At 40.2% G+C, this 19,319-nt stretch overlaps 1 protein-coding gene across 2 annotated transcripts in view; it reads left to right on the top strand.

Moving 5' to 3' along the window:
* The first annotated feature begins 616 nt into the window (after positions 1–616).
* gucy1a1 (guanylate cyclase 1 soluble subunit alpha 1) overlaps positions 617–19,319 on the top strand; it is a 68,276-nt gene continuing 49,573 nt past the window's right edge. The window contains exons 1-3 of one of the 2 annotated variants that reach the window (XM_061911861.1): positions 617–1,097; positions 9,892–9,953; positions 14,163–14,242. In XM_061911861.1, the coding sequence (XP_061767845.1) occupies positions 792–1,097; positions 9,892–9,953; positions 14,163–14,242 (448 nt within the window). In that variant the 5' untranslated portion in view covers positions 617–791. The remainder of the gene's footprint in view (positions 1,098–9,891; positions 9,954–14,162; positions 14,243–19,319) is intronic. The other variant, XM_061911870.1, reaches the window with a different exon arrangement.

The following is a 19,319-nucleotide window of genomic DNA, read 5'->3' as shown; positions in this document are numbered from 1 at the left end:
AATAATGTGGGTTTAAATGGGGAAAAAAATAGAGAAATATTACAATAAGAATAAAAATAAAATGCAACAATGGTAATAAAAATTTAACAGTAAAATAAGAATATAACAAGAGAAACTAGGCAGTAGTGACCATGTTATGAAAACGTATTGCACTGTTATTGTTTTGCATCCCCTGTCCTCCTTTTTAGTACCGGTACCAAAAAAATATATGTTTACAAGACTATTTTGCAAGATATACAATTTGAAATGTGGACTCGTCATGCGAGATTGTGCAGGTGTACCTAATGTTGTGTCTGCGGAGTGGCAGGCACAACGCGAAGATGGAATGAAAACATATGAGGTGGCGACTTGTCCAGGGTGTAACCCGCCTACCGCCCGAATGCAGCTGAGATAGGCGCCCGCGACCCCAAAAGGGTCATGCGGTAGGAAATGGATGGATGGATGGATGGATGGATGGATGGATGGAGTAAAAAATAAAATAAAAGTGCGCTGAGAAGTCGGCTGGAAATAATGTCTCGGTGCTGATAGGACGCCGAGCTCCACCAGCCGTGCGTGCGCCTGGATTGGCCTGCGGCTCTTCTCCTCCCTCAGCTTCTTGGCTTTTTATTTTTTTTAAATTTTTTTTTGGAGGTGGTAATCTCGCCCAGCCATCATCAGCTTGTTCCATCGCCTTCTAAATAAACGTCCTGGAGGAGGAGGAGGCTGATGATGATGATGATGATGAGGAGGAGGATGCGCACGACCATGGTCTCCACGCACGCTTGCCCATCAGGGACGTCGCAGCAGTGAAGATGTTCTGCGCCAGGCTGAAGGAACTTCAAATATCCGGAGAGTGTCCCTTCTCCAAAAGCCAGCAGCAGCACCGTCGTCACCAGCAGCGGCGTGAGGACGAGGATGATGATGAGGAGGGCGAGAAGGAGAAGGGAGCAGAATTGGGGGAAAGCTCCGCAGCGGCAGGCGACGTCTGCACAGCGGGGGTCTTGCCCGTTTCTGACGGCAAAAAGGACGGGGAGGATCCACTCCGAGCGAGGAGCAGCCGAGGCAAAGTTAACCTACATACGCTCGGGGAGAGCATCCGAAAACTGGCATGTCCCGAGGTGCGTGCAAACATGCATGGAACATATTTCATCTTGGTAACACTTTAGCATGGGGAACATATTCTAAATAAGAAAGAATTCATTTACAGTTATTTGGACACTTTGGCACATGTAATTAGGGGTTACTAATAAGCAATAATTCTGAGGTTATTGAGGGAAGACTCTTAGTTACTAGTTGTATAATAAGGCCATGCAGAATAAGGCATTAATAAGTACCTAATTAAGAGCCGATGTGTTACTAAATTGCATGTTAATAAGCAACTAATGAATGGAGAATATGTTCCCTAGTGTGTGAATGTTGTCTGTCTATCTGTGTTGGCCCTGCGATGAGGTGGCGACTTGTCCAGGGTGTCCACCGCCTTCTGCCCGAATGCAGCTGAGATAGGCTCCAGCACCCCCTGCGACCCCGAATGGGACAAGCCGTAGAAAATGGATGGATACTAGGGGAACGTATAAGGGTTATGGTTGGGGGTACTAATAAGCAATAATTCTGAGGTTTCGGAGGGAAGACTCTTTAGTTAATGGCTTGCAGGTTGTATAATAAGGCCATGCAGAATAAGGTTTTTAATAAGTAACTAATAATGACTAGTTAAGAGCCAATATGTTACTATGTTGCATGTTAATAAGCAACAAATTAATGGTGAATATGTTCCCTAGTGTGTGAATGTGAGTGTCAATGTGGTCTGTCTATCTGTGTTGGCCCTGCGATGAGGTGGTGACTTATCCAGGGTGTACCCCGCCTTCCGCCCGAATGCAGCTGAGATAGTCTCTTGCACCCCTTGTGACCCTGAAAAGGACAAGCTGTAGAAAATGAATGGATGGATGGATAGTAGAGGAACATATCAGGGTTAGGGTTACTAATAAGCAATAATTCTGAGGTTACTGAGGGAAGACTCTTAGTTAATGGCTTACTGGTTGTATAATAAGGCCATGCAGAATAAGGTATTAATAAGTACCTAATAATGACTAATTAAGAGCCAATATTTTACTAAGTTGAATGTTAAAAAGCAACTAATTAATGGTTAATATGTTCCCTAGTGTGTGAATGTGAGTGTGAATGTTGCCTGTCTGTGTTGGCCCTGTGATGAGGTGGCGACTTGTCTAGGGTGTACACCGCCTTCTGCCCGAATGCAGCTGAGATAAGCTCCATCACCCCCCGCGACCCCGAAAGAGACAAGCAGTAGAAAATGGATGGAAAGACACTAGGGGAACATATCAGGGTTAGGGTTACTAATAAGCAATATTTCTGAGGTTATTGAAGGAAGACTCTTAGTTAATGGCTTACTGGTTGTATAATAAGGCCATGCAGAATAAGGCATTAATAAGTACCTAATTAAGAGCCGACATGTTACTAGGTTGCATGTTAATAAGCAAGTAATTAATGGTGAATGTGTTTCCTAGTGTGTGAATGTGAGTGTGAATGGTGTCTTTCTATCTGTGTTGGCCCTGTGATGAGGTGGTGAGTTGTCCAGGGTGTACGCCGCCTTCCGCCCAAATGCAGTTGAGATAGGCCCCAGCACCCCCTGCGACTCCGAAAGGGACAAGCTGTAGAAAATGGATGGATACTAGGGGAACATATAAGGGTTATGGTTGAGGGTACTAATAAGCAATAATTCTGAGGTTTCGGAGGGAAGACTCTTAGTTAATGGCTTACTGGTTGTATAATAAGGCCATGCAGAATAAGGTATTAATAAGTACCAAAAAATTACTAATTAAGAACCAATATGTTACTATGTTGCATGTTAATAAGCAACTAATTAGTGGTGAATATGTTCCCTAGTGTGTGAATGTGAGTGTCAATATGGTCTGTCTATCTGTGTTGTCCCAGCGATGAGGTGGTGACTTATCCAGGGTGTACCCCGCCTTCCGCCCGAATGCAGCTGAGATAGTCTCTTGCACCCCTTGTGACCCTGAAAAGGACAAGCTGTAGAAAATGGATGGATGGACACTAAGGGAACACAGAAGGGTTAGAGTTAGGGTTACTAATAAGCAATAATTCTGAGGTTATTGAAGGAAGACTCTTAGTTAATGGCTTACTGGTTGCATTATAAGGCCATGCAGAATAAGGTATTAATAAGTACCTAACAATCACTAATTAAGAGCCAATATTTTACTAAGTTGCATGTTAAAAAGCAACTAATAATGGTGAATATGTTCCCTAGTGTGTGAATGTGAGTGTGAATGTTGCCTGTCTGTGTTGGCCCTGTGATGAGATGGTGACTTGTCCAGGGTGTACGCCGCATTCCGCCCGAATGCAGCTGAGATAGGCTCCAGCACCCCCGTGACCCCGAAAAGGACAAGCTGTAGAAAATGAATGGATGGATGGATAGTAGAGGAACATATCAGGGTTAGGGTTACTAATAAGCAATAATTCTGAGGTTACTGAGGAAAGACTCTTAGTTAATGGCTTACTGGTTGTATAATAAGGCCATGCAGAATAAGGTATTAATAAGTACCTAATAATGAGTAATTAAGAACCAATATTTTACTAAGTTGAATGTTAAAAAGCAACTAATTAATGGTTAATATGTTCCCTAGTATGTGAATGTGAGTGTGAATGTTGCCTGTCTGTGTTGGCCCTGTGATGAGGTGGCGACTTGTCTAGGGTGTACCCCGCCTTCTGCCCGAATGCAGCTGAGATAAGCTCCATCACCCCCCGCGACCCCGAAAGAGACAAGCGGTAGAAAATGAATGGAAAGACACTAGGGGAACATATCAGGGTTAGGGTTACTAATAAGCAATATTTCTGAGGTTATTGAAGGAAGACTCTTAGTTAATGGCTTACTGGTTGTATAATAAGGCCATGCAGAATAAGGCATTAATAAGTACCTAATTAAGAGCCGACATGTTACTAAGTTGCATGTTAATAAGCAAGTAATTAATGGTGAATGTGTTTCCTAGTGTGTGAATGTGAGTGTGAATGTTGTCTTTCTATCTGTGTTGGCCCTGTGATGAGGTGGTGAGTTGTCCAGGGTGTACGCCGCCTTCCGCCCAAATGCAGTTGAGATAGGCCCCAGCACCCCCCGCGACTCCGAAAGGGACAAGCTGTAGAAAATGGATGGATACTATGGGAACATATAAGGGTTATGGTTGAGGGTACTAATAAGCAATAATTCTGAGGTTTCGGAGGGTAGACTCTTAGTTAATGGCTTACTGGTTGTATAATAAGGCCATGCAGAATAAGGTATTAATAAGTACCAAAAAATGACTAATTAAGAACCAATATGTTACTATGTTGCATGTTAATAAGCAACTAATTAATGGTGAATATGTTCCCTAGTGTGTGAATGTGAGTGTCAATGTGGTCTGTCTATCTGTGTTGGCCCTGCGATGAGGTGGTGACTTATCCAGGGTGTACCCCGCCTTCCGCCCGAATGCAGCTGAGATAGTCTCTTGCACCCCTTGTGACCCTGAAAAGGACAAGCTGTAGAAAATGGATGGATGGACACTAAGGGAACACAGAAGGGTTAGAGTTAGGGTTACTAATAAGCAATAATTCTGAGGTTATTGAAGGAAGACTCTTAGTTAATGGCTTACTGGTTGCATAATAAGGCCATGCAGAATAAGGTATTAATAAGTACCTAACAATCAGTAATTAAGAGCCAATATTTTACTAAGTTGCATGTTAAAAAGCAACTAATAATGGTGAATATGTTCCCTAGTGTGTGAATGTGAGTGTGAATGTTGCCTGTCTGTGTTGGCCCTGTGATGAGATGGTGACTTGTCCAGGGTGTATGCCGCATTCCGCCCGAATGCAGCTGAGATAGGCTCCAGCACCCCCGTGACCCCGAAAAGGACAAGCTCTAGAAAATGAATGGATGGATGGATAGTAGAGGAACACATCAGGGTTAGGGTTACTAATAAGCAATAATTCTGAGGTTACTGAGGGAAGACTCTTAGTTAATGGCTTACTGGTTGTATAATAAGGCCATGCAGAATAAGGTATTAATAAGTACCTAATAATGACTAATTAAGAGCCAATATTTTACTAAGCTGAATGTTAAAAAGCAACTAATTAATGGTTATTATGTTCCCTAGTGTGTGAATGTGAGTGTGAATGTTGCCTGTCTGTGTTGGCCCTGTGATGAGCTGGCGACTTGTGTAGGGTGTACCCCGCCTTCCGCCCGAATGCAGCTGAGATAAGTTCCATCACCCCCCGCGACCCCGAAAGAGACAAGCGGTAGAAAATGGATGGAAAGACACTAGGGGAACATATCAGGGTTAGGGTTACTAATAAGCAATATTTCTGAGGTTATTGAGGGAATACTCTTAGTTAATGGCTTACTGGTTGTATAATGAGGCCATGCAGAATAAGGCATTAATAAATACCTAATTAAGAGCGGACATGTTACTAACTTGCATGTTAATAAGCAAGTAATTAGTGGTGAATATGTTCCCGAGTGAGTGAATGTGAGTGTCAATGTGGTATGTCTATCTGTGTTGGCCCTGTGATGAGGTGGCGACTTGTCAAGGTGTCCACCGCCTTCTGCCCGAATGCAGCTGAGATAAGCTCCATCACCCCCCGCGACCCCGAAAGAGACAAGCGGTAGAAAATGAATGGAAAGACACTAGGGGAACATATCAGGGTTAGGGTTACTAATAAGCAATATTTCTGAGGTTATTGAAGGAAGACTCTTAGTTAATGGCTTACTGGTTGTATAATAAGGCCATGCAGAATAAGGCATTAATAAGTACCTAATTAAGAGCCGACATGTTACTAAGTTGCATGTTAATAAGCAAGTAATTAATGGTGAATGTGTTTCCTAGTGTGTGAATGTGAGTGTGAATGTTGTCTTTCTATCTGTGTTGGCCCTGTGATGAGGTGGTGAGTTGTCCAGGGTGTACGCCGCCTTCCGCCCAAATGCAGTTGAGATAGGCCCCAGCACCCCCCGCGACTCCGAAAGGGACAAGCTGTAGAAAATGGATGGATACTATGGGAACATATAAGGGTTATGGTTGAGGGTACTAATAAGCAATAATTCTGAGGTTTCGGAGGGTAGACTCTTAGTTAATGGCTTACTGGTTGTATAATAAGGCCATGCAGAATAAGGTATTAATAAGTACCAAAAAATGACTAATTAAGAACCAATATGTTACTATGTTGCATGTTAATAAGCAACTAATTAATGGTGAATATGTTCCCTAGTGTGTGAATGTGAGTGTCAATGTGGTCTGTCTATCTGTGTTGGCCCTGCGATGAGGTGGTGACTTATCCAGGGTGTACCCCGCCTTCCGCCCGAATGCAGCTGAGATAGTCTCTTGCACCCCTTGTGACCCTGAAAAGGACAAGCTGTAGAAAATGGATGGATGGACACTAAGGGAACACAGAAGGGTTAGAGTTAGGGTTACTAATAAGCAATAATTCTGAGGTTATTGAAGGAAGACTCTTAGTTAATGGCTTACTGGTTGCATAATAAGGCCATGCAGAATAAGGTATTAATAAGTACCTAACAATCAGTAATTAAGAGCCAATATTTTACTAAGTTGCATGTTAAAAAGCAACTAATAATGGTGAATATGTTCCCTAGTGTGTGAATGTGAGTGTGAATGTTGCCTGTCTGTGTTGGCCCTGTGATGAGATGGTGACTTGTCCAGGGTGTATGCCGCATTCCGCCCGAATGCAGCTGAGATAGGCTCCAGCACCCCCGTGACCCCGAAAAGGACAAGCTCTAGAAAATGAATGGATGGATGGATAGTAGAGGAACACATCAGGGTTAGGGTTACTAATAAGCAATAATTCTGAGGTTACTGAGGGAAGACTCTTAGTTAATGGCTTACTGGTTGTATAATAAGGCCATGCAGAATAAGGTATTAATAAGTACCTAATAATGACTAATTAAGAGCCAATATTTTACTAAGCTGAATGTTAAAAAGCAACTAATTAATGGTTATTATGTTCCCTAGTGTGTGAATGTGAGTGTGAATGTTGCCTGTCTGTGTTGGCCCTGTGATGAGCTGGCGACTTGTGTAGGGTGTACCCCGCCTTCCGCCCGAATGCAGCTGAGATAAGTTCCATCACCCCCCGCGACCCCGAAAGAGACAAGCGGTAGAAAATGGATGGAAAGACACTAGGGGAACATATCAGGGTTAGGGTTACTAATAAGCAATATTTCTGAGGTTATTGAGGGAATACTCTTAGTTAATGGCTTACTGGTTGTATAATAAGGCCATGCAGAATAAGGCATTAATAAATACCTAATTAAGAGCGGACATGTTACTAACTTGCATGTTAATAAGCAAGTAATTAGTGGTGAATATGTTCCCGAGTGAGTGAATGTGAGTGTCAATGTGGTATGTCTATCTGTGTTGGCCCTGCGATGAGGTGGCGACTTGTCAAGGTGTCCACCGCCTTCTGCCCGAATGCAGCTGAGATAGGCTCCAGCACCCCCTGCGACCCCGAATGGGACAGGCTGTAGAAAATGGATGGATACTAGGGGAACGTGTAAGGGTTATGGTTGGGGGTACTAATAAGCAATAATTCTGAGGTTTCGGAGGGAAGACTCTTTAGTTAATGGCTTGCAGGTTGTATAATAAGGCCATGCAGAATAAGGTATTAATAAGTACCTAATAATGACTAATTGAGAGCCAATATGTTACTATGTTGCATATTAATGAGCAACTAATTAATGGTGAATATGTTCCCTAGTGTGTGAATGTGAGTGTGAATGTTGTCGGTCTATCTGTGTTGGCCCTGTGATGAGGTGGTGACTTGTCCAGGGTGTACTCCGCATTCCGCCTGAATGCAGCTGAGATAGGCTCCAGCACCCCCCGTGACCCTGAAAGGGAAAAGCTGTAGAAAATGGATGGATGGACACAAGGGGAACACAGAAGGGTTAGCGTTAGGGTTACTAATAAGCAATAATTCTGAGGTTATTGAAGGAAGACTCTTAGTTAATGGCTTACTGGTTGCATAATAAGGCCATGCAGAATAAGGTATTAATAAGTGCCAAAAATGATTAACTAAGAGCCAATATGTTACTAACTTGCATGTTAATAAGCAAGTAATTAATGGTGAATATGTTCCCTAGTGTGTGAATGTGAGTGTGAATGTTGTCTGTTTATCTGTGTTGGCTCTGCGATGAGGTGGTGACATGTCCAGGGTGTACTCCGCCTTCCGCCCGAATGCAGCTAAGATAGGCTCAGCACCCCCCGCAACCCCTAAAGGGACAAGCTGTAGAAAATGGATGGATACTAGGGGAACGTATAAGGGTTATGGTTGGGAGTACTAATAAGCAATAATTCTGAGGTTTCTGAGGGAAGACTCTTTAGTTAATGGCTTGCAGGTTGTATAATAAGGCCATGCAGAATAAGGTATTAATAAGTACCTAATAATGACTAATTAAGAGCCAATATGTTACTATGTTGCATATTAATGAGCAACTAATTAATGGTGAATATGTTCCCTAGTGTGTGAATGTGAGTGTGAATGTTGTCTGTCTATCTGTGTTGGCCCTGTGATGAGGTGGCGACTTGTCCAGGGTGTACGCCACCTTCTGCCCGGATGCAGCTGATATAGGCTCCGGCTCCCACCGCGACCCCGAAAGGGACAACCTGTAGAAAATGGATGGATGGATGGATGGATACTAGGGGAACATATAAGGGTTAGGGAATGGGTTACTAATAAGCAATAATTCTGAAGTTATTGAAGGAAGACTTTTAGTTAATGGCTTACTGGTTGTATAATAAGGCCATGTAGAATAAGGCATTAACAAGTACCATAAAATTACTAATTAAGAGCCAATATGTTACTAAGTTGCATGTTAATAAGCAACTAATGGTGAATATGTCCCTTACTGTGTGAATGTTATCTGTTTATCTGTGTTGGCCCTGTGATGAGGTGGCGACTTGTCCAGGGTGTACTCTGCCTTCCGCCCGTATGCAGCTGAGATAGGCTCCAGCACCCCCTGTGACCTTGAAAGGGACAAGCTGTAGAAAATGGATGGATGGACACTAGGGGAACATATAACGGTTAGAGTTAGGGTTACTAATAAGCAATATTTCTGAGGTTATTGAAGGAAGACTCTTAGTTAATGGCGTACTGGTTGTATAATAAGGCCATGCAAAATAAGGCATTAATAAGTACCAAAAAATGACTAATTAAGAGCCAATATGTTACTAACTGGCATGTTAATAAGCAACTAATTAATTGTGAATATGTTCCTTACTGTGTGAATGTTATCTGTCTGTCTGTGTTGGCCCTGTGATGAGGTGGCGACTTGTCTAGGGTGTACCCCGCCTTCCGCCCAAATGCAGATGAGATAGGCTCCAGCACCCCCTGTGACCCTGAAAGGGACAAGCTGTAGAAAATGAATGGATGGATGGATACTAGAGGAACAAATAAGGGTTAGGGTTACTAATAAGCAATAATTCTGAGGTTATTGAGGGAAGACTCTTAGTTAATGGCTTACTGGTTGTATAATAAGGCCATGCAGAATAAGGCATTAATAAGTGACCAAAAATGACTAATTAAGAGCCAATATGTTACTAACTTGCATGTTAATAAGCAACTAATTAATGGTGAATATGTTCCCTAGTGTGTGAATGTGAGTGTGAATGTTGTCTGCCTATCTGTCTTGGCCCTGTGATGAGGTGGCGATTTGTCCAGGGTGTGCCCTCCACCTTCCACCCGAATACAGCTGAGCTAGGCTCCAGCGACCCCAAAATGGACAAGCGGTATAAAATAGATTGATGGATGGATGTTACCCATACTAAAGTGTTATCATTTTTTAAAACGTTTTTATGATTATTCCTCATAATAATGTTGGTATCTCGATCTTTCATCTTTATGATGCAGTTTCAGAGGCTGCACAGCGCCCTGCAAAGAATGATGAGAGTTCAAGCCGGGGATTCTGAGAGGTATTGTCATATTCTCTTTTGTTTTCCAAACACATTTTTAAGGCCGAAAACCACCCAGGAAACTACTGCATATTAAAATAAATTAAATAATTACAGTCATAGGCGCCGATCTACATTTCTGCCAGTGGGTGCTCGGTGTGTGTGTAATAGTGTTGTCCCGATACCAATATTTTGGTACTGGCACCTGTACCAAAAGTATTTCGGTACTTTTCGGTACTTTTCTAAATAAAAGGGACCGCAAAAAATGTCATTATTAGCTTTACTTTAACACAAATCTTAAGGTACATTAAACATTTGTTTTTTATTGCAAGTAAATAAAGGAGACCGCAACAAAATTGCATTATTGGCTTTATTTTGAATAAATAAATCTTAGGGTTCATTAAACATATGTTTCTTTATTGCAGTTAAGTCCTTAAATAAAATAGTGAACTTACAAGACAACTTGTCTTTTAGTAGTAAGTAAGCAAACAAAGGCTCTTAATTAGTCTGCTGACGTATTCAGTAACATATTGTATCATTTATCATTCTATTATTTTGTCAACCTTATTAAGGACAAGTGGTAAAAAAAAAATCTGCTTGTTCATTTACTGTTAATATCTGCTTACTTTCTCTTCTAACATGTTCTATCTACACGTCTGTTAAAATGTAATAATCACTTATTCTTCCGTTGTTTGATACTTTGCATTAGTTTTGGAGGATACCACAAATTTAGGTATCAATCCGATACCAAGTCGTTACAGGATCATTACATTGGTCATAATTTAAGTCCTCATGTCTCCAGGGACATGTTTCCTGAGTTTATAAACATAATGTACATAAAAAAAAAAACGAAAGAAGATTTTGTGATGTTAAAAAATATCGATGGCATGTTTGTGACCGTTTTGGCGTTGTTCACACTGCCACCCTTAGTGTGACATGTATGGGTGTTGACTAAGTATGCCCTTCATTTGCTCTTGTAAAGAATGTTCAAAGTCAGAATGATTGTGACATTAGTTTATAATCAGGCACAATGAAGTCATGGTTAGACTTTTTTTAGTATAGAATATGTGACTTGTGAATTTTCATTATGTAAAACTGTCCAAACTCGCTACAAAATGAATGTCAACATGATTACAAAATATATTTCATAAATTGAGAGTCGCCATCAATCCCACGTGGGTGCCCGGCATTATCCGTGGGTTCTCAGGCCCCGAAGCACCCTCGGGATCGGCGCCTATGATTACAGTAACGCTAATAATAGATCCTAATTATAGACGTTCATAACTAGAGCATAAAAATCCGTTTACGAGCTTCTAGATAGGCTTTTTAAAATCATAAGAGCCCTTTTTTCCTCCAAACACGACAAGTTGACTTTTTACCAAAATGGATACGTGGATGATACAGCAGAGGATTGGGAGAATGCCATGTGGTCAGATGAAACCAAAATATAACTTTTTGGTATAAACTCAACTCGTTGTGTTTGGAGGAAGAAGAATACTGAGTTGCATCCCAAAAACACCACACCTACTGTGAAGCATGGGGGTGGAAATATCATGCTTTGGGGCTGTTTTTCTGCTAAGAGGACAGGACGATTGATCCGTGTTAAGGAAAGAATAAATGGGACCATGTATCGTGAGATTTTGAGCCAAAACTTCCTTTCATCAGTGAGAGCTTTAAATGCTTGACCAAATACTTATTTTCCACCGTAATTTACTAATAAATTCCTTAAAATTCCTACCATGTTAATTCCTGGATTTTTTTTCCACATTCTGTCTCTCACATTTGAAGTGTACCTGTGATGAGAACTACAGACCTCTGTCATCATTTTAAGTGGGAGAACTTGCACAATCGGTGGCTGACTAAATACTTTTTTGTCCCACTGTGTGTGTATATATATATGTATATATATATACACACACACACTGTATATATACACACACACTGTATATATACACGCACACACACACACGCACACATATATATATATATATATATATATATATATATATATATATATATATATATATATATATATATATATATATATATATATATATATATATATATATATATATACACACATATACACATACATATATGTCTATTAAACACCTTTAAGATCATGTTAATGCTAACAAAACATCTATAAACAAACATTTATCCACATCAATGTGGACCTGTAATGTGCTATTAAAAGATAAAGGTGCCATACTTTATTTTTTTTTTTTAACTAAAATTTTCCTTTTATTCTCTTCCATATACAGTATATCATAAATCACTACTGGATCAACTCCACATTGGCGCATGCTCTGCATTAAAATCCGATGATTAATCCGCTTTAAAGCGTTGAAACCCTAAAATATATTCTACAAGTTAATGCTCAGTTTTGACTGACACTGTCAAAGACTTACTCATTTAACAGTAAAGTAAAGTATGGTGGTTCTGGTACTCTACTTCATCATACTGACAGCTATTTCTAATAATTTAACCCTCTTATACTGCACTGCAAGAAAAGAGGCCAATACTTGTGATATATTGTACAGATGTGGTAATAAGTTCATAATGACATCCTTCACATGAGTTGTAATTCAATGTCTACTTTACAAGGATAGTTTATAGCAGGGGTCACCAACGCGGTGCCAGCGGGCACCAGGTAGCCTGTGAGGACCAGATGAGTCGCCCGCTGCCTGTTCTAAAAATAGCTCAAATAGCAGCACTTACCAGTGAGCTGCGTCTATCTTTTAAATTGTATTTATTTACTAGCAAGTTGGTCTCGCTTTGCTCGACATTTTTAATTTTAAGAGGGACAAAACTTGAATAGAATTTGAAAATCCTAGAAAATATTTTAAAGACGTGGTCTTCAATTGTTTAAATAAATTCATTTATTTTTTTACTTTGCTTCTTATAACTTTCATAAAGACAATTTTAGAGAAAAAATACAACCTTAAAAATGATTTTAGGATTTTTAAACACATATACGTTTTTATTTTTTAAATTCCTTCCTCTTCTTTCCTGACAATTTAAACCAATGTTCAAGTACTTTTTTTGTTTTATTTATTGTAAAGAATAATAAATACATTTTGATTTAAATCTTTATTTTAGCTTCGGTTTTTTCACCGAAAAATATTTGTGAAATATTTCTTCAAACTTATTATGATTAAAATTAAAAAAAAATATTCTGGCAAATCTAGAAAATCTGTAGAATAAAATTTAAATCTTATTTCAGAGTGGATTTTAACCTATTTAAAACATGTCATCAAAATTCTAAAAGTAATTTTAATCAGGAAAAATTACTTTTTAAATTTTTTTAAAAAAGATTTGAATAAGCTAGTTTTTCTCTTCATTTTTTTCGGTTGAATTTTGAATTTTAAATACGAAATTGAAGATAAACTTTGTTTTAAAATTAAATTTTAAATTTTTCGTGTTTTCTCCTTTTAAACCATTCAATTAAGTGTTTTTTTCATCATTTATTCTCTACAAAAAACCTTTCGTAAGAAGAAAAAAAATGTACGACGGAATGACAGACAGAAATACTTAATAATTTAATACATTTATTTATTAAAGGTAATTAGAGCAAATTGGCTATTTCTGGCAATTTATTTAAGTGTGTATCAAACTGGTAGCCCTTCGCATTAATCAGTACCCAAGAAGTAGCTCTTGGTTTCAAAAAGGTTGGTGACCACTGGTATATAGTATAGTAGCTACATTGGGGCCCTATGTAGATAATCAGAATTTTATTTAAAAACATTTTATTTTACGTGAAAATATTTTTATACTTGTTTTAAGTCTAACTTGAATTAGATTAACATAATTAAAACAAATTTGATTTCATCCCAGGGGAAGTTTGCCATTATATTGTAATCAGTGATGGATCAGGAAGGTGTTAGGAAGGTTTTTTTAAATAAAATATCATATTAAGTGCCCTGTCATTCATTAATTGACAATTTACAGAAATATATCACACACAGAATGTTCTGTATTATCTTAAATACATTTCAATACACAAGTGGGTGTTGTTGATGTGGGAAGTTGGCTAATTACAATTTCATCAAATTGAAATATTCAAAATTTAAAATTTGTCATGCAACAGCATTCTTATATGAAAAAATATTATGGTCCGTTTTTGTGTTAAAAAAATCTCAAACTAAAAAAACTTAAAGATAGACATCTTCCATAAAAATAACTGTCAAAATGCTGAGTAACCGTTGTGTAACTTTGTGTGTTCTGCAGCGCCGCAGTTTGTGGCATGGACTGTAAGGACGAAGCCGAGCATCTCACGGAGATGATGAATACTCACTCGGCCAAAACAGGTAATTGGACACTCAAAACCAGTGCCGGCCCAAGCCTCCATGGGGCTCTGAGCAAAATTTGATTTTGGGCCCCTCTATTTCTGCCGATAATATTGATTGTTGATCATTCACACACATACTATAAACTCATTGCGGCTCTGGCAGTGTTGTTTACATTATCCTACATTATCCATGTCTTTAAAAATGACATGTCATTTATAAAGATATGGGGGTGGCCCAGTTAAGAACATAAATAATATCAATGAATGAACCAATGATGTCCAGAGTGCCGCATATGGTTCCTAATCTTAAAATGTAGAAAATATTCAGCTACAAGAGTGGCCTGGGGTTGAACAGTCCAAGTGATAAAGCTTTGCATTTACAGCAAAAGTGTCATCTTGTCTCATCAGTCTTGGACATGTTAGTCTTTAATTACTAGTTTATATCCGTAGTTAATTGTTCATATTTAATGTTTACTTTGTACAAAGAGAGCGCAGTCTACTGAAGTTAAATTCCATGTGTGATAAACATATCTGGACAATAAAACTGATTCTGATTCAATTTATTAGTTTTGGTAACAAAAACCTGAAACAGCATTGTGCAAAAATAATTTGAAGTGCAAGAAAAACAAAGTGCAACATTAAAATCACTTAATTATATATATATATAAAAAAAAAATTCAATTGTACAAAAACCAACATATCTAAGTTAAATATCAAGCAAATACTTAAATCATATTAATGAACAGAGTTACCAGAAACAAGATAACATAACGGTTTATAAACAAATATAAAGTTACTACTGTAGTAAATTGTGTTTTTGTACAATAATATATCTTTGATCATTTAGAAATCATCAGTCGGACTCGTACATGCAAAAAATAAAAAATAAGAATTTTTTGTTAATTGCTTTTGGGGGCCTCCTGGGGGCCGCGGGGCTCTAAGCAAGCGCTTAGTTCGCTTATGCCTTGGGCCGGCTCTGCTTAAAAAAGGGGTGTCAAACTCAAATACAGAGTGGGCCAAAATTTAAAACTGAACAAAGCCACGGGCCAAGGTTGAACAAATTAACCTTTTAATAAGGACCCAAACAAGTTTTGCATCGAATATTGAACAAGCCAGGCTTATATAACTTTATAGTGATATGTAAAATCGAGTTTTAAACAATGATATTAATAATAAAAAAATATCAATGGCATATCAAATAAAATTTAAATAAAAATCGAATGCCTCTTTTCTATTTGCAGCCCTCTGAGGTAAATATCAAAATAACATTTTCCCACAGGCTAATAATTAATTTGCAAATAAAATAACAATAACACATTAATCAAACATTCAAGCCTTGAAGTAGCAAGAGAAAGTGCATGAGTAAAACATTAATTATTGCTTGGGGGGGGCAATATTGTAGCGTCCCGGAAGAGTTAGTGCTGCAAGGGGTTCTGGGTATTTGTTCTGTTGTGTTTATGTTGTATTACGGTGCAGATGTTCTCCCGAAATGTGTTTGTTATTCTTTTTTGGTGTGGGTTCACAGTGTGGTGCATATTTGTAAGATTGATAAAGTTGTTTATATGGCCACCGTCAGTGTGACCTATATGGCTGTGTCTAAATGTTATTTTTTTTCTATCTGTATAACCTAGGGTATTTTACACCCACATGTTATCTTTTTTCATTTAACGTTAAAATTTGCATAGGACTGATTTTTTTTTTTTTCCTTTTAAAAGTGTGGCTGTATGGCTATATGGCTGTTGAACCGTAAAGTACTTCCAAACGTTGACGTTTCCGTATTTCATCAGGCACTCGTCATAGAAGCTGTACACGTATGTGATCTGTCGGCTCACGTGGTTCCCTCTCAGAAGGGTGATTCTTTCACGAAACCTGACCTTCAGACAAACCAGGAGGGTCACCCCCGGACATAATTGTGCGCCGTTGTGACGTTGTGACATTGCTGTTCAACAAAGCATACAAACGGTGTACTGTGAAGACACAAGAGGGAGAATGGATGTATTTTGGCTTAAAATACATTTGGCTTTGCATTCACTTGTGTGCGTGTGCGTGTAAAAGCCGCATATATTATGTGACTGGGTTGGCACACTATTTCTATGTAGGAAAAGTGGGCGTGACGACAGGTTGTAGGGAACGTTAAAGACAGTGCCGTTAATGCACACCCCCAATATTGTCGTCCGGGTAGAAATGGGGAGAAATTCAGGAGAATGTTTACCCTGGGAGATTTTCGGGAGGGGCACTGAAATTTGGGAGTCCGGGAAAATCGGGAGGGTTGGCAAGTATGAGTATTAGTGGTGATTGCGGTGTTACAGCGGCACCGCCGCTGTATAATACCGGCGGGCCAGCTCTAATGTTAATTTCATACTGCCTCAAGGGCCAAATGAAATTACACGGCGGGCCAAATTTGGCCCGCGGGCCAGAGTTTGACACCCGTGGCTTAAAACATACATTTAATTTTTGATTCAAGTAATCCTTTAATGACAACAGTGGCGTATGGTTGCGATTCATGATAGCTGCTGAGGTTCAGACTCCTTTGGCGTTTTTTTGTTGCTGTTAAACTTTAAATGGGAAACCAACTTTTCTTACTTCTGGGTACCTGTGTTGTATATTTGTATAAGAAATTGTGAATTCAAAACATGGAGGCTCGGCGGAAATATTTATTACACAATCTTGCCTTCTAGGGCAGCACGGTGGTAGAGGGGTTAGTGCATGTGCCTCACAATACGAAGTGAAGTGAATTATATTTATATAGCGCTTTTTCTCTAGTGACTCAAAGCACTTTACATAGTGAAACCCAATATCTAAGTTACATTCAAACCAGTGTGGGTGGCACTGGGAGAAGGTGGGTAAAGTGTCTTGCCCAAGGACACAACGACAGTGACTAGGTTGGCAGAAGCGGGAATTGAACCTGCAACCCTCAAGTTGCTGGCACGGCCACTCTACCAACCGAGCTAAACCGCTGAAGGTCCTCAGTAGTCCTGGGTTCAATCCCGGGCTCGTGATTTTTCTGTGTGGAGTTTGCATGTTCTCCCCGTGACTGCGTGGGTTCCCTCCGGGTACTCCGGCTTCCTCCCCAATACTTGGGGATAGGCTGATTGGCAACAATAGTGTGTGAATGTGAGTGTGAATGTTGTCTATCTGTGTTGGCCCTGGGATGAGGTGGCGACTTGTCCAGGGTGTACAACGCTTTCCACCCGAATGCAGTTGAGATAAGGAATCTCGCCTTCCTCCAAACAAACCGTTTGGAATTTGCCCATTTTATGACGTTTTTCCCAAGTGTGATGTCGGTCATCTCCATATATGGTAAAGTTTTACCCGAAGAGCCTTGCGCGAGTCCGACATTGTAGTCAATAAGTTCCTTCTTTTTCTCTATCCTACATGCACATGCATCCTCCGCTGTTCCCATTTGAATTTTTTGATGAATTATATTTATATAGCGCTTTTTCTCTAGTGACTCAAAGCGCTTTACATAGTAAAACCCAATATATAAGTTACATTTAAACCAGTGTGGGTGGCACTGGGAGCAGGTGGGTAAAGTGTCTTGCCCAAGGACTCAACGGCAGTGACTAGGATGGCGGAAGCGGGGATCGAACCTGCAACCCTCAAGTTGCTGGCACAGCTGCTCTACCAACCGAGCTATACCGCCCTACTTTCTAATACAAAGTAGCGTATTGTTCAAACTAGAGTAGTACAGTATATATGTACTAAAAAAGTATCACGGTACTAATGACTTAAAAACAGTACTATACTGCTTCTAAAAAAAAAATACTTGTATCTTTTTTTCCCCCCGGACATAATTGTGCGCCGTTGTGACGTTGTGACATTGCTGTTCAACAAAGCATACACACGGTGTACTGTGAAGACACAAGAGGGAGAATGGATGTATTTTGGCTTAAAAACAAAAAATAAAGGTGAAGCTTTTCACACTGAAGTGAATTACATTTACATAGCGCTTTTCTCTAGTGACTCAAAGCGCTTTACATAGTGAAACCCAATATCTAAGTTACATTTAAACCAGTGTGGGTGGCACTGGGAGCAGGTGGGTAAAGTGTCTTGCCCAAGGACACAACGGCAGTGACTAGGATGGTGCAAGCGGGAATCGAACCTGGAACCCTCAAGTTGCTGGCACGCCACTCTACCAACCGGGCAACGCCTCACTGCTCTGGAAGAAGTTTCTTAAACAGGGATAGCTACCTGGCGACTAACGTCCATCCGCAGTCGGCACTGTTTTGGCTACTTCTAAATCACTAATCATCGCCCCCATATGGACAAATAAAATCATCGTCGTCGGCGATCAATCGAAACGAGTATGATTGTCCTCCTATTGATGGGATTTTCTTCAGGACAACACTTGTGTGTGGAATCTTTTTTAAAGTGGGGAGACTAGTGCGGTCCGCTCCCTGTACGATGAGTGTCAGAGCTTGGTCCGCATTGCTGGCAGTAAGTCGGACACGTTTCCAGTGAGGGTTGGACTCCGCCAAAGCTGCCTTTGTCACCGATTCTGTTCATAACTTTTATGGACAGAATTTCTAGACACAGTCAAGGCGTTGAGGGGTTCCGGTTTGGTGGCTGCGGAATTAGGTCTCTGCTTTTTGCAGATGATGTGGTCCAGATGGCTTCATCTGGCCGGGATCTTCAGTTCTCACTGGATCGGTTCGCAGCCGAGTGTGAAGTGACCGGAATGAGAATCAGCGCCTCCAAGTCCGAGTCCATGGTTCCCTTCCGGAAAAGGGTGGAGAGGAGACCCTGCCCCAAGCGGAGGAGTTCAAGTACCTAGGAGTCTTGTTCACGAGTGGGGTAAGAGTGGATTGTGAGATCGACAGGCGGATCGGTGCGGCGTCTTCAGTAATGCGGACGCTGTATCGATCCGTTGTGGTGAAGAAGGAGTTGAGCCGGAAGGCTAAGTTCTCAATTTACCGGTCGATCTACGTTCATGAGCTTTGGGTCATGACCGAAAGGACAAGATCACGGGTGCAAGCGGCCGAAATGAGTTTCCTCCGCCGGGTGGCGGGGCTCTCCCTTAGAGATAGGGTGAGAAGCTCTGTCATCTGGGAGGAACTCAAAGTAAAGCCGCTGCTCCTTCACATCGAGAGGAGCCA

This window comes from Nerophis ophidion, linkage group LG01 (assembly GCF_033978795.1).
Source record: "Nerophis ophidion isolate RoL-2023_Sa linkage group LG01, RoL_Noph_v1.0, whole genome shotgun sequence".
NCBI classification, from domain to species: Eukaryota; Metazoa; Chordata; class Actinopteri; order Syngnathiformes; family Syngnathidae; genus Nerophis; species Nerophis ophidion.
The sequence above is the reverse complement of the archived record's forward strand: the minus strand, read 5'-3'. Positions and strand labels throughout refer to the sequence as shown.